At 45.8% G+C, this 16140-nt stretch overlaps 1 protein-coding gene across 1 annotated transcript in view; it reads left to right on the forward strand.

Moving 5' to 3' along the window:
• Positions 1-16140, forward strand: part of LOC144669167 (uncharacterized) — a 79674-nt gene that overhangs the window by 3938 nt on the left and 59596 nt on the right. Inside the window, exon 2 of the mRNA XM_078531583.1 lies at positions 8400-8470. Within this exon, the coding sequence (XP_078387709.1) occupies positions 8400-8470 (71 nt within the window). The remainder of the gene's footprint in view (positions 1-8399; positions 8471-16140) is intronic.

Consider the following 16140-nt stretch of genomic DNA (forward strand, 5'->3'; position numbering starts at 1 on the left):
ATCCATGGGACCACTCACCACCCACATGTGCCAGGCATACTTATCAGCTGCCTGTCAGGCATCCTGCTTACACTCTCTCCATCTCTATTCATGCAGGACAAGCTGGCACACAACAAGAGGGAGAGGTCGCAGACTGGTGGAGGAATGCCCGAAATCAAAGCCCTCAAGAACTTGAAAATAGAGCCATCCAGCAGGCTGACGAGGACCTGGACCATTCCTGTGCTAACGCTGAAGTTGGCAGTGCTCTACAAAGTGAGAATCCAGCAGTGCAACATTCCTCAGACAACCATGCTTTGAGTGATGTGTCCTGTTCCGCAGTCCTCTGCCGCGCACTAATAACCTCTCCTTGCTTTTGCAAGCACATTTGGAAAACAGCCGATGGAGTCCATGACCAGGGCCTCCAATCTATCCCCGAAGAAACCTATGCAGAGGAATTTGAAGGAACCTTTGTTGAAGACCCGTCACAGTGCTCACCCACACCCTCCACCAGTGCAGAGGCAAGCACTTCGGTGGGACCTTTTTAAAGAGTAGACCTGGGATCATAATTTGGTGAGCACATCGCTCTCTCTGATCCACAGCAGGCGATGGCAGGGACTTCCCAGGTGTTCGGCACTCGGACGACTGCTGGAGGCCAGAAATCTGCTGAGTCCGAGTCAGATGACGAACCTCTGGACTCGGTCATGTCACAGTTGCTGGAGCTGCAAAGACAAGCTCGGCAACATCAGGAAGGGATGTCTGCTGCACTCCTCAGATTGCAAGGCACAATGGAGGAGTCCGTCCGCCTTCAGGCTGAGGTGATAGTGCCCGCGTGACAATGCACCGAGGCCAACACTGGTAGGATGGCAGCCGCCATGGAGACCTTGGTCCAGGACATCGGTCCTGCACTGCTGTGTGGGCTGAACTCCATCTCTGATGCCATAGTTGGCCTCCAACAGTGTTTACACGAGAGGGGTGCGGGGCAGCTTGATTTCACTCCAGCTACCCTTCTCCTCAAGGAGACAGTCAGGGGTCCTCAGGAGGAGGATCAGTATGTGCACGCCCCGGGGCCATCCATTTACGTGACTCCAGTCCCCGCTTCCTGTGACCCCAGCAGCTCCAGGTCCACAGGTTGAAGAGAGTGTCACTGTCACACAACAGGACCCCGAAAGCAGGCCGCGGCCCTCCAGTTCTCAGTCCTCCAGAGAATGCCAGCTAAAGTCATCACAGATAGGGCGTAGCAGTCAGCAGGCTGCCTCCACCTCTGCTGTGGATGTCGGGGGAGCACCAAGGCAGCTGCGACAGGGTTAGGAAAGTTAAGAAGATGTAGTTGTACAGCCTGGGCACGGGTGTTAATCACTTGTACATAATGTTCACCGTTGTCAATATACACCCAAGAATGTCTCCCTGCCTATTGCTCCTTGTTCTGATGAGCAGTGTTCGTGTCACTCAGATGTGAAACCTTGGTTCCTGCACAAGATGAAGGCAGGTGTCCCAGTCCAGGGCTTCTTCCCTGTGATCTGTGCAGCCTTCAGACCAAAATGATGGCCCAGCCTTTTACTCCCTGGACACATTACTGATGCCTACACATCGACAGTGCTTGTCATTGCTCACAGAATATCGTGGGCAGGCCTCACAGAGTTTCGTCATTCTCTCTGTGCGCTCTCAGCACCTTTAAGGTGGGTCTGGCCCACCGCTAATCAACATCTGTAACCAGTGATGCTGTGCTCCTGAAGGGGTCAGATGCTGAAGGCTGACAAAGGATCAGGTGCATTTAAAGTTTCACGGCTGCATCTCCATGATATGACCCTGATCACAGAACTCAAGCGAGCTGCCCTCGGCCAGACAGGAATCAGACATTCACAGAGGCTATGTTAAGATCTAAGTAGTGTCCTCACTGCATGTCATCATCATCCCCCTGGAATCGAGCAACTATTAAGGTCTCTACTGCGTCTCCATGACAGGAGCATTCTCACAGAGCATATGTGCGTTGCCATCAGCCAGACTGGAGTCAAACATTCACAGACGCAATGTGAGGATCTATGGTGTCTCCTCACTGCATGTCATCATCATTGTCCACAAATCTCGCAGCTGGGAGTGCCTCCTGAGCATGCCTGCCTCGTCTGGTCAGTGCAATGGCTTCACCGCCTTCAACCCTGATCCCTGTCGACGTCCTCCTCATTGAAGCAGATGTCCAACTTCTCCATCTCCTCCTCAGCCAGCTCCTCCTCCACCCATTGTGGCGCCGGAATGTAAAGGACGCAGCAGGAAACGACGATACGTGACACCCTCTGTGGACTATATTGCAGGGCTCCACCAGACCGGTCCAGGCACTGGAACCTCAGTTTCAGCATCCCGATGGTCTGCTCCATCAAGGTGTGAGTTGTAGCATGAGCCTCGTTATACTTACGCTCTGCTGCAGTCTGAGGCCACTGCATGGGTATCATCAGCCATGATCTCCACGGATAGCTCTTGTCCCCAAGGAACCATCCCTGCAGCTTCTGTGGACCCTGGAAGACGTCAGCGGTATCTTTGATCGACTGAGAATGTAGGAGCCGTGCACATTTCCTGGGAACCGTGCACAGACCTGCAGGCTGCGTTTGTGGTGGTCTCACACCAGCTGAACTGAGTGACACATGAATGCAGTTGATGGCACCCTGCAACTGTGGGAAACCTAAGATTTGTGCAATCCCTGAGATCTGAGCAAATCCAACCGCCCTTGTATCCTGGCTTTCCTGCTCCCAGATGAAATGCACAATGTTGTGTGCCCTTGTGAAGATGGCGCCCATGACTTCATGGATGCATTTGTGGGTGGAGACTCACAATATCCCACAGAGGAGCCCTGAAAGGAGCCACTGGAGTAGAAATTGAGCGCTGCAGTCACTTTCATGGCCACGGGCAATGTATGCCCTCCATGTCCCCGTGGTGTCAAATCCTGCAGCAGCTGGCAGACGTGACCAACCAATTCCCTAAATATGCGCAGTCTTTGGCAACACTGGGTCTTAGTCATCTGCAGGAATGAAAAACGGTGCCCTTAGACCCTGGGTTTAGCTAGGCGCTGACCAGTGATGGCTAGTTTTGGCTCTTCAGCAGCATGTGTGGGAGCTCCAGCCACCCCTTCTCCCTCTGCGCAGACAGGTGTCTCTGTCACCCTCTTCTTCTTTGTCTCCACTCCACATACTTCATGAGGCATTCAGCTAGTTCACCAGGCTCCATGCTCCTGATGTACTCCTCCTGCTGTATGATAGGGAGAGATGTGTGGGTTTGCTTTGGTGTTTTAAGTCTGAAGGCCCCTTAACTCATCCTGGAGAGTGCTGGCCACCACTTGGATGGCCAGAGAATAGTGCATTGCATGGATGCCCAAAACCCCACCAACCTCTGCCCCACTCCACAAGACCAATTGGCCACAGCTTTGCTCACTGGACTGCATGCTGTGCTCTCATCTCAGGCACAGGCATTCTCCTAACCCTCACTGCAAGGCTGCACTGTTAGCTTGAACTGTGGGGGAGACTGGTCCAAACCGGAATGATGACATGCAAGGGGCTGTGAGCGCCTCCACCAGTGGCTGCTCCATGGCTGGCTTTTGCAAGGAGATTGTACAATGTGCCTAGTCGTCCAACTGTTTTGCAGCCCAGTGAAATCCTCATTAGTTTGTAGTCTGTGCCTGAGGGGTTCTGGAGCACTTGGTTGCAATTTAATACCTCTGCATTGCTTGAGTAGGCAGATAAGCCAGAAGCCCGACTCCAAGCATGTCAATGTGACTGCGCCTGAACTGCCTCAGCTGTGGAGGAATGGTCACTTTATACAAGGTTTCCCTAATGCATGGCCGCTTCCCTTGCCCACACCCCGCACGTGCTTGTGCACTACCTTCAACCGCAGTGCAACCCTTGGCACCCCCTAGTTGCCTCAACCGCAGTGCAGTTCTGCACCCTCCCCGCTGAGTTGCCTCAACCGCAGTGCACCCTTTGTACACCACCCTCACCAACTCGCCTCAACTGCAGGGTAGTCCTTGCACTAGCACCGCACTGTCAGCCAGCCAGGAAAAAGCAACTTGCCTGTGCCTTCGCCCGAATGCCTTAACTTTGAAGTCCAACAGACGACCCTCGTGAGTGCTGTGCAACGTTACTGTGCACTTACCTCTGAGTTCCCCTCGAGGTGCAGCCTGCCAAATGCACTCCTTATATATGCTGTTGTGAAACACGTCGGCGTGCAATCACACCGACGTGCTCGGATGATCCAGCATGGGGGAATGATTCCAGCGGGCTGGGCTTATAATGACTGCAAACTGGTTTCACGACGTTGTGAAACTGATTTTTGGCCTTCTCACCACATTGTCCGCACATGCCCCCAAACACACCCACTGCCAGCGGGCCAGGAAAATTCCACTCAATGTAATGTCCTTGGAGATGGTGCAGGGAGGAATAATACCAGGGATGAGGAACTTCAGCTGTGTTGAGCATGAAGAAAAACAGTTTCCACTGACAAGAGGGTGGATAAACAGAGGACACAGTTGGCAAAGGAACCTGGGTGAAAATGAGAACTTTTTGGGTTGTTATGATCTGGAGTGCACTGCCTGAAAGAGTGGTGGCTGCAGATGCACTTGCAGGTGGAGAAGAACAACTGTGTGAGACTAATTGGACAGCTCTTCCAAAGTGCTGGCACAGGCATGATGGGCTGAAAGGTCTCCTTCTATGCTGTATGATTCCATGAAAGCCAACAAGTAGTAATTTTACTAGGCAACTTGAATGGTTTGGATTATTTATGAGAATGACTAGTGGAGCTTTCTTGTAGCCATGTGGATATATGAACTGTGCTGAGAAAGACTAATTGTAACAGCCAGTGGATATAAGCAGTGATGTTACCTTCAAAATGACTGAGGTTTCAGGTTTTGCTATTAGTATAATTGAGCAAGCGACAAATAGTAGCTCATGCCTCTCCAGCATGCACCACTTTGTATGCTGGTAAATGAAGTTGATCAAGTGACTCCCGTTGCAACAAATCCTCAAGAATATGATTACCTACCTAATAAATGGAATATCACCTATGTTTCACTAGTTTTCCTGATAGCTACTGAGAAAAGGGCAATGGGCTCATTAATGTTTAAAACATTTGATATCGTTTGCCATTTTTCCAACCTGATACTCATAGTGCAGACAGTCTCTGAATGTCTCGTATGTGAGCCATTTAACTGATAGCATTACAACACATGGAATCAATGCGTCTAACCAAATATGAACTTGAGAGAAATGGAATTGAATTTTCATATTTGTGATTTGGATCAAAAATCAGGGCAACTGGTAGATTGAGCAGTTTTTGCCATTGTGAAACTTTATCAGTAAATGTATTTCTTCATATGTGAGTTATAAAATAAAATGATCTATATATGAAAAAATGGCTGGTTTAAATCTATAAAGAGCAAAATACTGCAGATGCTGGAAATCTGACATAAAAACAGAAAATGCTGGAAAAACGCAGCAGGCCTGGCAGCATCTGTGGAAAGAGAAACAAAGTTAATGTTTTGAGTCAAACAACTCTTTTTCAGAACATAAACCTAGCTAGCTTAATTCTAAACTTGGAAGAGTTAAATAATTTGAAATAGTTTACAGATTTTATTAGCAATCCAGTGATTAGTCACAATATGTAACTTGCATAATGTGCAGCACATCAATGGAAATTATTTAAATTAATTCATTCATAGGATGTTGTCACTGTTGGCAAGGCCAACATGTATTGCCTGTCCCTAATTTCTCTTGAGAAAGAGGTGGTGCAACTGTGTGGCATGCTCGGGCATTTCAGAGGGCAGTTAAACGTCTACCACATTGTAGGTCTGGAGTCATATTTGTTACAAATACAGTTTATAAGGTTGTTATGTTTTGGGACTGCGTCTTTGATTTAAGGTAATTGGAGGAATGAGGGGGTCATGTGACCTGCTCTGAATTCTGCCCGACAACAAGCCTGTGTGGCTTGGTTGTTAAAGGTTAAAGGGCGGGCCCAGGTTTTTTACTGGGAAGAAGGTGCTGGATGTTCACACCCGTAAGCAATGGTAAGAGCAGTTGCGTTGGCTGTGAGTAGACTGTTAGGGCAGGATTTTCCACACCCGCCCGCCGCTGGGAACGTCCGGTCACACCTCAAGTCAATGGACCTCTGGCTGGGGGCGCCGCCTTACCCCCGCGGTGGGGCTGGAAAATCCTGGCCTTAGTCTCCAAGTCTCATAGGGAGTTCTGGAATTAGCAGTTACCCAGTTGGGAAAGGAAAAATGAAGCATGCCATCAGGAGCAGAAAATAGCTTTGGACTAGTTCCGGGAGAATAAAGTGCCCACTTAAGGGACAGTGTAATGTATAACAGTGGTGTGGGATTGCCGGTCATGTTAAAAGCCACATGGGAAGTCTTCTGTAGGTTAAACTATAAGTTGCCTGTACTAATGATTGGTTAGCAATAAAAGCATTAAAGCTTGAAACCTTGTTGCGTGATCCTTTCAGTCAGTCACTGGAAATTCAAGTATCTTTTTAAAACTTATCGGTCTCCGCAGGGATCGTAGCAATATAGACCAGACTGGGTAAGGGTGCTAGTTTTCCTTCCGTAAAGAACATTAGCAAACTCTGGCTTTTCCCAACAATGCAGTCATTTGATGGTCACCATTCCTGATACTAGCTTTATTTATTTAATTCACTGAATTTAAATTTGCCAACTGTTACGGTGGGATGTGAACTCATGGCTGAAATTTTCTGCCCTTGTTGGCGTCGGATGCCATGGCAGGCGTGAGCGGACAATATGGCAAAAAGGACAAAAATCGGTTTTATGCTGTAGTGAAGCCAGTTTGCAATCGTCTGCTCCGCCCATCAATGATCTTTCGTGCCGTCCAACATTGGGAACCTAATTTCAATGCATTTGCATCTCATCATCTTGCCTACCTGCCGGAATCATCCCCCTAAGCTAGGCCATCCAGGCACATCACGCTGACGTGTTTCACAACTGAACATAAGCAACGTGCACCTGGCAAACTGCACTTCATTCGGGACTTTGAGGTTTGTTTGCCTACCTTGCTTTGGGCAGCATTCGCGGTCATCAGCCCCAGGTTTTGCAGACAGCACAACATCACTTTTAGGGGGGCTCATGGGCAGGTCTCCACTTATGAGGTCAGCCGTGAGGCAGGGGTGGCTTTTCAATGGCTTCAGGGCTAGGGCTTGCTTGGGGAAGGGGGAGAAGTGGCCTCAGGTAAGGGAAGAGGCTGCAGGACTAGGGCATTACTGGGAAAGGAGGGTATCCCGTGTTGTGTGTGGGGGCACATGTTGATCTGTGCAAGTGGCCTCAAGAGGGTGAGGGCTGAGGAGGCAGTCTCCAGGGGAGATGAGGTCAGTTGGAGATGTGAAGGTGTGTGTTAGAGAGTGAGTAGTGATGTCCGTTGAGCTGGCAATGAATGAGATACCAGTGAATGTCTGATGGGCTTGTGAGCGTGTGAGTTTAGAGTTCTGAGATGGTTGCCTTACCCTGGCGGCATGGATGAGATCATCTTTCCTCTTTCTGCACTGAATGGCGAACCTCTTCTGTGCAGTGTTGGCACTGACCCTCTCAAGCTGGAGTGTTGACACTGATAGGCATTCTGCAGCCACAGTGGGGATAGAGGACATCATGGCGGCCCTCCACGGCATCCAAAAGGCATTCTAGGGAAGCGTCTGAAAAACGGTGGGCTGCAGTCTTCTTGCCTTTCAAGGTCTTATCTTCTGTGCATCAGTCCTGGGCTGCAAGTGTTGAGAGCTGCGTGTGGCTGCTGTTCAAATATGTTGCCTGCCGTGAGGAAGCGTCAAGGTGATGGCATGGTGGGCAGATCAGAGGAAGCCTGCCAGCGACACAGCGTGTTTCCTGTGACTGCATAAATAATGAGGCGGGAAGTGGACGATAGGGCACGAAAACCCGCCATTGCGGCTGGTGGTTACAACGTTGTTTTACATGCCAGCTACCGCATTTAGTGCAATTCTGGGACGATTCCACCCCATGTCTCCAAATTATTAATCCAGGCCTTTGGATTACTAATCCAGTAGTATAACCATTGTCCACTGTATCCAAGGGTGCTTTAGCAGCTGAAATGTAAAGGCATTATTCATGGACATACTTGTGGCATTAAATAAAACATCAATCCTATAACAAGCATTTACAATTATTTGGCTTGTGCTGTATGTTATAATAAATAGACATATCTAGGCTAATAAAAATAAAGACAAATTTCCAGCATCCGCAGTGTTTTGTTTTTATCTATATTATAATAAAAATAAAGCCTTTCTGAGCACTGTAAATTCTAACTTAGTTCTTAAAGGTTAAATTTGCTTCACTATTTTGAAATGAATGCACTGTGCTGTAACTATTTCCATGTTCTTTATTGCAACTCTTTTTTTCTTCCTCCTCCCATCCCCCACATTAATTTCAGCCACTGGTATAGACCCTGCAAAATGGGCAGAACAATTAGAGGATCGATTCTACAACAACCACGTTTTCAAGGTAGGTGCTTGTACTCAGTTACTGATTAAAGTCAATGACCATTGGAAGATGACCTAAGGTTCACAAATATGTGACACTCACTTGTAGACTACAGTAGAAATCCATAAATGATGTGCTTACCAATTTCTAAGTGTCTTTAGTTCATCACTAATACTGCTGTAAACACCTCTTTTACATCTTCAACTGGCTGGTAGTTGTTGGGGTTTGGCCAATTGGAGAATAATTATTTTTGAAACCCAGCCTTAATTAATGTCTTTAAAATTATGATCGGGTTTGACAGGGTAGACATAGAGAAAATGATTCCACTTGTGGGGAATCCAAAACTAGGAGTGATAAACACAAGAGAGTTTCTAATATATCCAATAAAGAACTCAGAAGAAACATCTTTACACAGAGAGTGGTTAGATGTGGAACCTGCTACCACATGGCATAGTTGAGGTGTGTAGCTCTATTTAAGATGAAACTATACACGTACATGATAGAGAAAGAAATAGAAGGTTATGCTGATGCGGTGAGATGAAGTATTGTGGGAGAAGTCTTGTGTCAAGCACAAACACTTGAATAGACCAGTTTAGCTGAATAGCCTGTTTCTGTGATTTTATGTAATTCTATTTGAAGTGTACATTCACAGGGTGAGATCAATTAGGCCAGATTTCTAGGTGTAGGATTGTTTGGTAACAGAACACCAGAACACTGCAACTTAGAGGTAGGAGCAGGACCAGCTTACTTTCTGATGACAGAAGGAAGCCTTGTGGTATAGCTGGTTGCAAGAGTCCAAGGAATGAGGGGAAAAAGATGAAACATGGATTTTAAAAGGTCTGTATTTTGTATGCATTTGCAAAACCAGGGGCAGAATTGTGCCCTCGTCGGGCTGGCTCAGCGGGGGCAGGCGGGGGCGGCCAGGAAGCCGACCGCTGCCTGCGGTCAGGGCCAGACGGCGATTTCACCCTGCCTGTGTGTGCATGGCGGGGAGGGGGGAATGCGGGGTGGAGGGCGAGCGTGCAAGTTCATGCATGCGCACAGATGTGCAGAGGAAAAGCTCCCTGAGGCACAGGGCTGCCTCAGTGAGCTGAACATATAGAAAATGAAAAATAAAGAATTCTAAAATGGTAAGAAACATGTCCCCTTTTGTGACTCTGTCATGACATGACCTTAATGAAATGTTAAAATTTTAATTTTATTTTTAATTGCTGTTGGAAACCTCATCCCGCCTGTGGATGAGGTTTCCTAAAAAGTGCAAAGGCCGCTTGACCTTTTCGCCTGCCCGCCAACTAAGGTTGGTTGGGCAGCGAAAAATAACATTTAATTGGGATCTTAATGGCCTTGATAGGCCTTTTAATTGTCAGCGGGCGCGCTGCCGACCCCCACGGACGCCTGCTTACCGAAATATCTCCCGAGTGTGCAATGACGTTGGGACGCTTGCCCGACATCATCGCACATCATTTTACACTCGTTCGGGTCGGGCGCGTGCCCACCCGACGAGGGTAATATTCTGGCCCAGATGTATGGTATGGGTACATCAGATTTTTTGCTTATTCATTGTTTAATCTTCTGCACAAAAGTGGAGCGACACAGTGCCTTGGTATTAGTTTGTTCTGATACTGGAGGCATCATCAGTGTGACCTTTCTCAGTCCAGCACAGACAAATAAAAATGTCCAGTTCTGTTGAAGGGTCATTGGGCTCGAAACGTCAACTCTTTTCTTCTCCACCGATGCTGCCAGACCTGCTGAGTTTTTCCAGGTAATTCTGTTTCTGTTTTGGATTTCCAGCATCTGCAGTAGTTTTTTGTTTTTAAATAAAAATGTCTGTCTTTTCTTCTCAGATTACGAGTTTCCAGTGTTATATAAGGAATATTAGCATTGAAAAAAAGTTAGTTTTTAAAAATATTCATATTAGCTTTGTCAAAAATTAAGCACTTATTTATTGGATTCTTTCTTGTTAGTTGAGGAGCTCACAGGGTTAAACTTGGTTACAGTTTGTTGATTCGGTAATCTGTACAGCATATTCACTATAGCCTGATATGCTGAATCCATTAACACGTGTATGTGGTTTGTTCCTGTCAAACAAAAGGGCATAATTATTATTATTATATCTGTTAAGTGCCAATCCAAATGCTCCATCAACTCTATGAAACATTGTGTGCCTTTATCTGCTCAATATCAAGGTAAACATAATGAGACCCAATGTTCTGCCATGTGAGAATTGAGTAATTTTGTTTCAAGGATAAGTTTTATGTTGAGGGTTAAAGCAGGAAAACATTCTTTGTTGTTCTGACAACTTGAGGAGATTGTAACAGTTGTCGTGACCATGGATCCTATCCCCGAAATACTTATGGACATATTGAACTTCTAAGTAAGACGTGTTTTTTAAAAAAAGATATACAAGCAAAAGCTGGCTGAGACTGTAAGTTAACCACTTGCTGGAAAATTCTTATATGGATTACTTGACAAAATAGTTCAGAGAGAATGGAATGTTGCATCGGAAAGGTGTGACAGGGCCTACTTCAGACAGAGGCACTTCAAAGGAACAGATACAATGCGAACTGAACTGTAATTTCCTGTGGTTGTGGAGATAATGGAAAATGATTATCATTTCAGCGGAAACCACCCCCTTTGAGTTATACCCCAGACTATGGACATGAACTGAGTTGAAAAGAAAACAGATCTGGGTGAAAGACATGTTTGTTTTTTCCCTTCCAGGAATATATAAGGAAAGGGGTTTAAAAAAGCCAACTGCAACCCTAGTTTTATGTGCTTATCTGGTGTTCTGTTCTGGGGTGTGTGCTGTGAAGTTCACAGCTGAAGAACACCAGCTGGGCATCCCTGTGCTTGCTCTCTGATTGCTGGAAGCAAGTCATAAGTTAACAAAGCCACAGTCAAAAAGAAAACAGGACAACTCCTTTCAGCTAACCTGCAGAACCAAGAATCTCAAACCCAACTGCTCAACTGCCAAAGACAGCGCTACCGGAATCACCCCAACTTAACGGCTTCAATGTTTCACCATCTACTCCTCACAGACAAGCCAAAGGACTGATTCGTATATCTTTTTAACTTTTATTTTTGGACTCAAATTTCACATTTCTAATCTGTGTGTATGTGTGTTGCGTTTTTATAATTTTTTCTCACGTTTAATAACTAACAAGCTTACTCTTTCCTTAACTCAATGCAGCCTGGTTAAATTGGCTCCTTTTAAAACATAAATACATTTGGACTGGGAAAAGGTATCCACGAGGGAAGGGATCCTTTTTAAATTAACCTTGTTGCGACCAACCGAGGGGGTTGAATAAAGAAGGGGAGCCAGTTCATCCCTCCTCACCCGAGGGCATAACAATTTGGGGTACGTCAACCGGGATCATAACAAATTGGGGCCTGGGGACCGGTTGTAACATAGTGGTAAATATGCTGTTTGCTTATTTACTTGTTTTAATGTTCAAAACATCTGTCCATTGGTTTATAGCCTAGGCCGCGTTCTGATAGAGTTTTTTTTTTCTTTTGAAGTTGAGATCACATGAAATAGTGTAGTAAGCTTGAGTACAAGGATTCTCTGTTTGACCTCTGCTGCATTCTTTCTTTACCTAGATATTCAGCAGGTTGCATTCTGATTTGAAAAGAAATTAAGGTTCATTAATGGGATGATATTAAATCCAAGTAGAATACTTAGAGTGAAATGACAAAAACATAACACCATTCTACACTTAATGTATCACCATCTTACTATTTCCTCAGATCATTATAAGGAATGGGTTGGTTAGGGTTTATATAGGTTTTTTGGAGCCAAATCAGGTTGAAACTTGGGGATACTTGACGTTTGCTCTTATATTGTAGGGATTTGGACAGAGATTCTCAGCTTAAAATCCTCCAAAGGAATATGAAAGGAAGGTTTGAGAGTTCGAGTATGAGGTTGGTACTGTGCTACTTCATCCTGGCCCAACAAGTTTATCCTGTAACAGCCTCCACCTCCCAAACTCCCTTGACACTGTTCCTGATCATCAAACTCCCCGCAGTGATCAACAAGCTCCTCATGATCACTGAACACTCCCCATGATCACCAAACCCCTCTGTGTCTGACTCCTATGTAATCATCAACTTCTCTGCGATCATCGACTACTCCATGATCACTGACCCCTTGCATGATCATCGACTCTCCCTCGCTGCTCCCCCCATCTCTCCCTTTCTTGGACCCCCTCTGATATCTCCCCGCAAACCCATATTGCCTTTGGATCTTTCCTGGAATACCCCTCATCTCTCCCCCAAACTCTCTCTGACCCCTCATGATCATACCTTGACCACCCACATTGTACCACGATCGGTCTTGTGGTAACTGCATGAATTGGCCCTCCTTCCTCTCAGTCAAACGGGTCATGTGGTGTATTGCGGGAGCTTCGACCAGTAAGCTCTTAGAGCGGGCAATCTGAGGGGCGTGGGGGTTTTCAGATGAGAGATCGGGGCTAGCATGCAAGCACTCCAAGAGGTCTCTGTAATAAAATCTTACTTTTCTTTACAAAACCTGTTTACTCCATCAAGTAAACATTTAGCAGTGAGGGTAAAATTGACTTCAACTCTGTACCTCGCCCTGTTACTGTAAGTAAATCTAATTTTAAAAACTACTCACCAGCCATGCCACTGTTTGGAAGAATCGATCCATATGATGCCAATATTGAAGATTGGAGCCAGTATGTTGAGTGCTTCAGGTTTTACTTTGTAGCAAATGAAATAACTGCTGAAGAAAACCGGAAAGCGATCCTCTTAAGGGTATGTGGCAGTAAAACATACAACCTGATGCGCAACTTGACTGTCTCAAGCGCGCCCGATTCCAAGACGTTTAGTGAGTTAGTGGACCTAGTGAAAGCACACTTTCTACCAAAGCTGTCCATGATAATGCGGCGCTTTAAATTTAATTCAACAGTTCGTGCCCCAGGAGAGTCCATCGCAACTTATGTGGTGAACCTCAAGCAGTTAATGGAGTACTGCGACTTTGGGGACGCATTAAACGATGTGCTGCAGGACAGACTGGCATGCGGAGCCAAGGATGATGCCATACAGCGCCGAAATCTACAGCGACTTTAAACACGCCCTAGAAATCTCCCTTGCTGTGGAAAGTGCTGCGAAAGACTCGCAGGCTTTGCAACACATGGATAATGGTGCTGTACTTAATGTGGGGTGGGAACCTACTGTCAAGCGTGGCGTGAAAACCAGACCTGCAGAATTAAAGTACGATTCAATGTTCACTGAAAGAAACATTAAGAAGCCTAACAGAAATGTTTCAACGACTTCAAGACAAAATTGCTACAGATATGGAGGTTACCACGGAACAGATACTTGTAAATTCAGAGAGGCAGAATGGCATTATTGTCATAAGAAAGGGCATGTGGTTAGGCAATGCCGAACAAAGCTGGAGCAGGCTGCAAGACACCAAACAACCATGATCGAAGAACATAAATTTTGAATTGTTTGAATTGATGGAGCAGACAGGTTTCATAAAGAAAAGGCTGAAGCTGCTGATACTGATCTGTACTCCCTGTATAATGTAACTGCTGTGAAAACAGAGCCTATTATGGTGACAGTACAAGTAAATGAGAAACCACTGTGTATGGAAGTGGATACTGGTGCCTCAACTATGGTGGTTGGAGAGCACACTTTCAGGTACCTTAAAGAAGGAATACGACCATTAAGTTGGAGCAGATAACCGGTAAGTTAATAACTTACATGAGAGAATCTATTCAAGTCAAGGGCATTGCCACTGTCCCAGTCTGTTACAAGCAACAGACAACCCAACTGCCTGTGATAATCGGGAAAGGGGTGGGACCCAGTCTTTTAGGTCAAGATTGGCTACAGAAGATAAAACTCGACTGGTCCGAGATATTTCACCTAAAATCAGATGGAATTCCAGAACTTCTGAAGAAATACAACATGATTTTTCGGGATGAATTAGGAAAGTTGAAAGGCATGCATGCCAAGATATATGTCGATCCCCAGGTGACACCACGCTTCTTCAAGGCTAGATCCGTGCCTTGTACACTGAAAGAAAAGGTGGATGCAGATCTGTGCAGGTTAGAAAGCCTGGGAATAATATACCTGTCCAATTCTCTGAGTGGGCCACCCCCATAGTTCCAGCTGTCAAGACGGAATTTTGTTGTGGGGTTCAAGAGCTGTGGTCCCATCACAAGGTAGACATCCACTCTGACGAAGCTCCACAGTGCGCATCCAGGCCTGTCAAAGATGAAAATGCTTGCACAAAGCTGTCTATAGTGGCCAGGCATTGACAGTGTCATTGAAAGCACGGTCAAGCACTGTCTCCACTGACAGCAACAACAGAAGCTGCCTGCTTCAGCTGCTCTGCATCAGTGGGAGTGGCCTGGTTGACCCTGGGTTCAACCATATATCAATTATGTAGGACCATTCCTAGGTACCATGTTCTTGTTAATTGTAGATGCACATTCAAAAGGATGGATATATACAAAGTCAAATCACCAACATCGAACTCAACTATCGAGAAGCTACGTCACTGTTTCAGCATACATGGTCTACCTAAACTTGTCATTTCTGATAATGGTACAGTCATGATCTTGAGTTTCAGAAATTTATGAATCAGAATGGAATCCGCCATGTAAAGACAGCTCCTTGGCATCCTTCGTTGAATGGTCTAGCCGAGAGGGCTATACAAACTTTAAGTCTGGTCTGAAAAAGTTATCGGAAGGCACTCTGGAATCTCAACTTTCCTGGTTTCTCTTAAGTTATCGTACAACACCGTATTCGACTATGGGTTCAACACCATCGGAGTTATTAATGAAACACCATCTACGTACACGTTTACACTTGGTATTTCCGAGTTTAGAGGGGAAGGTAGCGCGGAACCAGAGTAATCAGAAATTTAACCATGACATACGCAGTAAAGCTCACACATTTAGTGTAGGTGACACGGTATAAGTGCAGAATTTCAACAGTGGATCCTGTTGGACTCTGGGAGCTATTGTTTCAGTGACTGGTTCATTACGTTTCCAAGTACAAGTTGGAGATAGAATCGTCCGTAAGCAGATAGATCATATCCGCGCCAGAGAGACATTCCAACAATTAACTGATCACCCTGTGATTAACGTTGAACCGTTGACTTCTGAGGTGTGTGATCGATCTAGAATAAACATTCCAGATATTTCAGAGGTGTTGCCAATCCTGAACTGCTCAGTTCCAATGGTGTGTCTCATAGTGAAGCTCCAGATCCTGTCAATCCTGTTCAGGAACCTCCAGTGGTAGAGCTATGCCGCTCTAGCCATACACAAAGAACACCTCAAAGACTTGATTTATAATCACCTGAAATTGTGTATATGTTTGTTTAATGTACAAAAGTGTTTTTAAAGAGTAATTGTAAAAAACTAAAGGGGGAGGAAATGTGGTAACTTCATGTATTGTCCCTCTCCTGTCAATTATGGGTCATGTGAAGTACTGCAGGAGCTTCGAACAGTGAGCTCTTAGCGCAGGCAATCTAAGGGGCATGGGGGTTTTTGGACAGACATCGGGGCTAGTGTGCAAGCACTTCAAGATGTCTCTGTAATAAAGTTTTACTGTTTCTTTATGAAACCTGTCTGCTTCATCAATTGAAACAATTAAAAATTTATGTGCTTCTGAGCTACGGCCTCCTCTGCAGCATCCTCGACCTAACAAGGAGCCAAGCC

Source organism: Cetorhinus maximus, chromosome 2 (genome assembly GCF_964194155.1).
Source record: "Cetorhinus maximus chromosome 2, sCetMax3.hap1.1, whole genome shotgun sequence".
Lineage (NCBI taxonomy): Eukaryota > Metazoa > Chordata > Chondrichthyes > Lamniformes > Cetorhinidae > Cetorhinus > Cetorhinus maximus.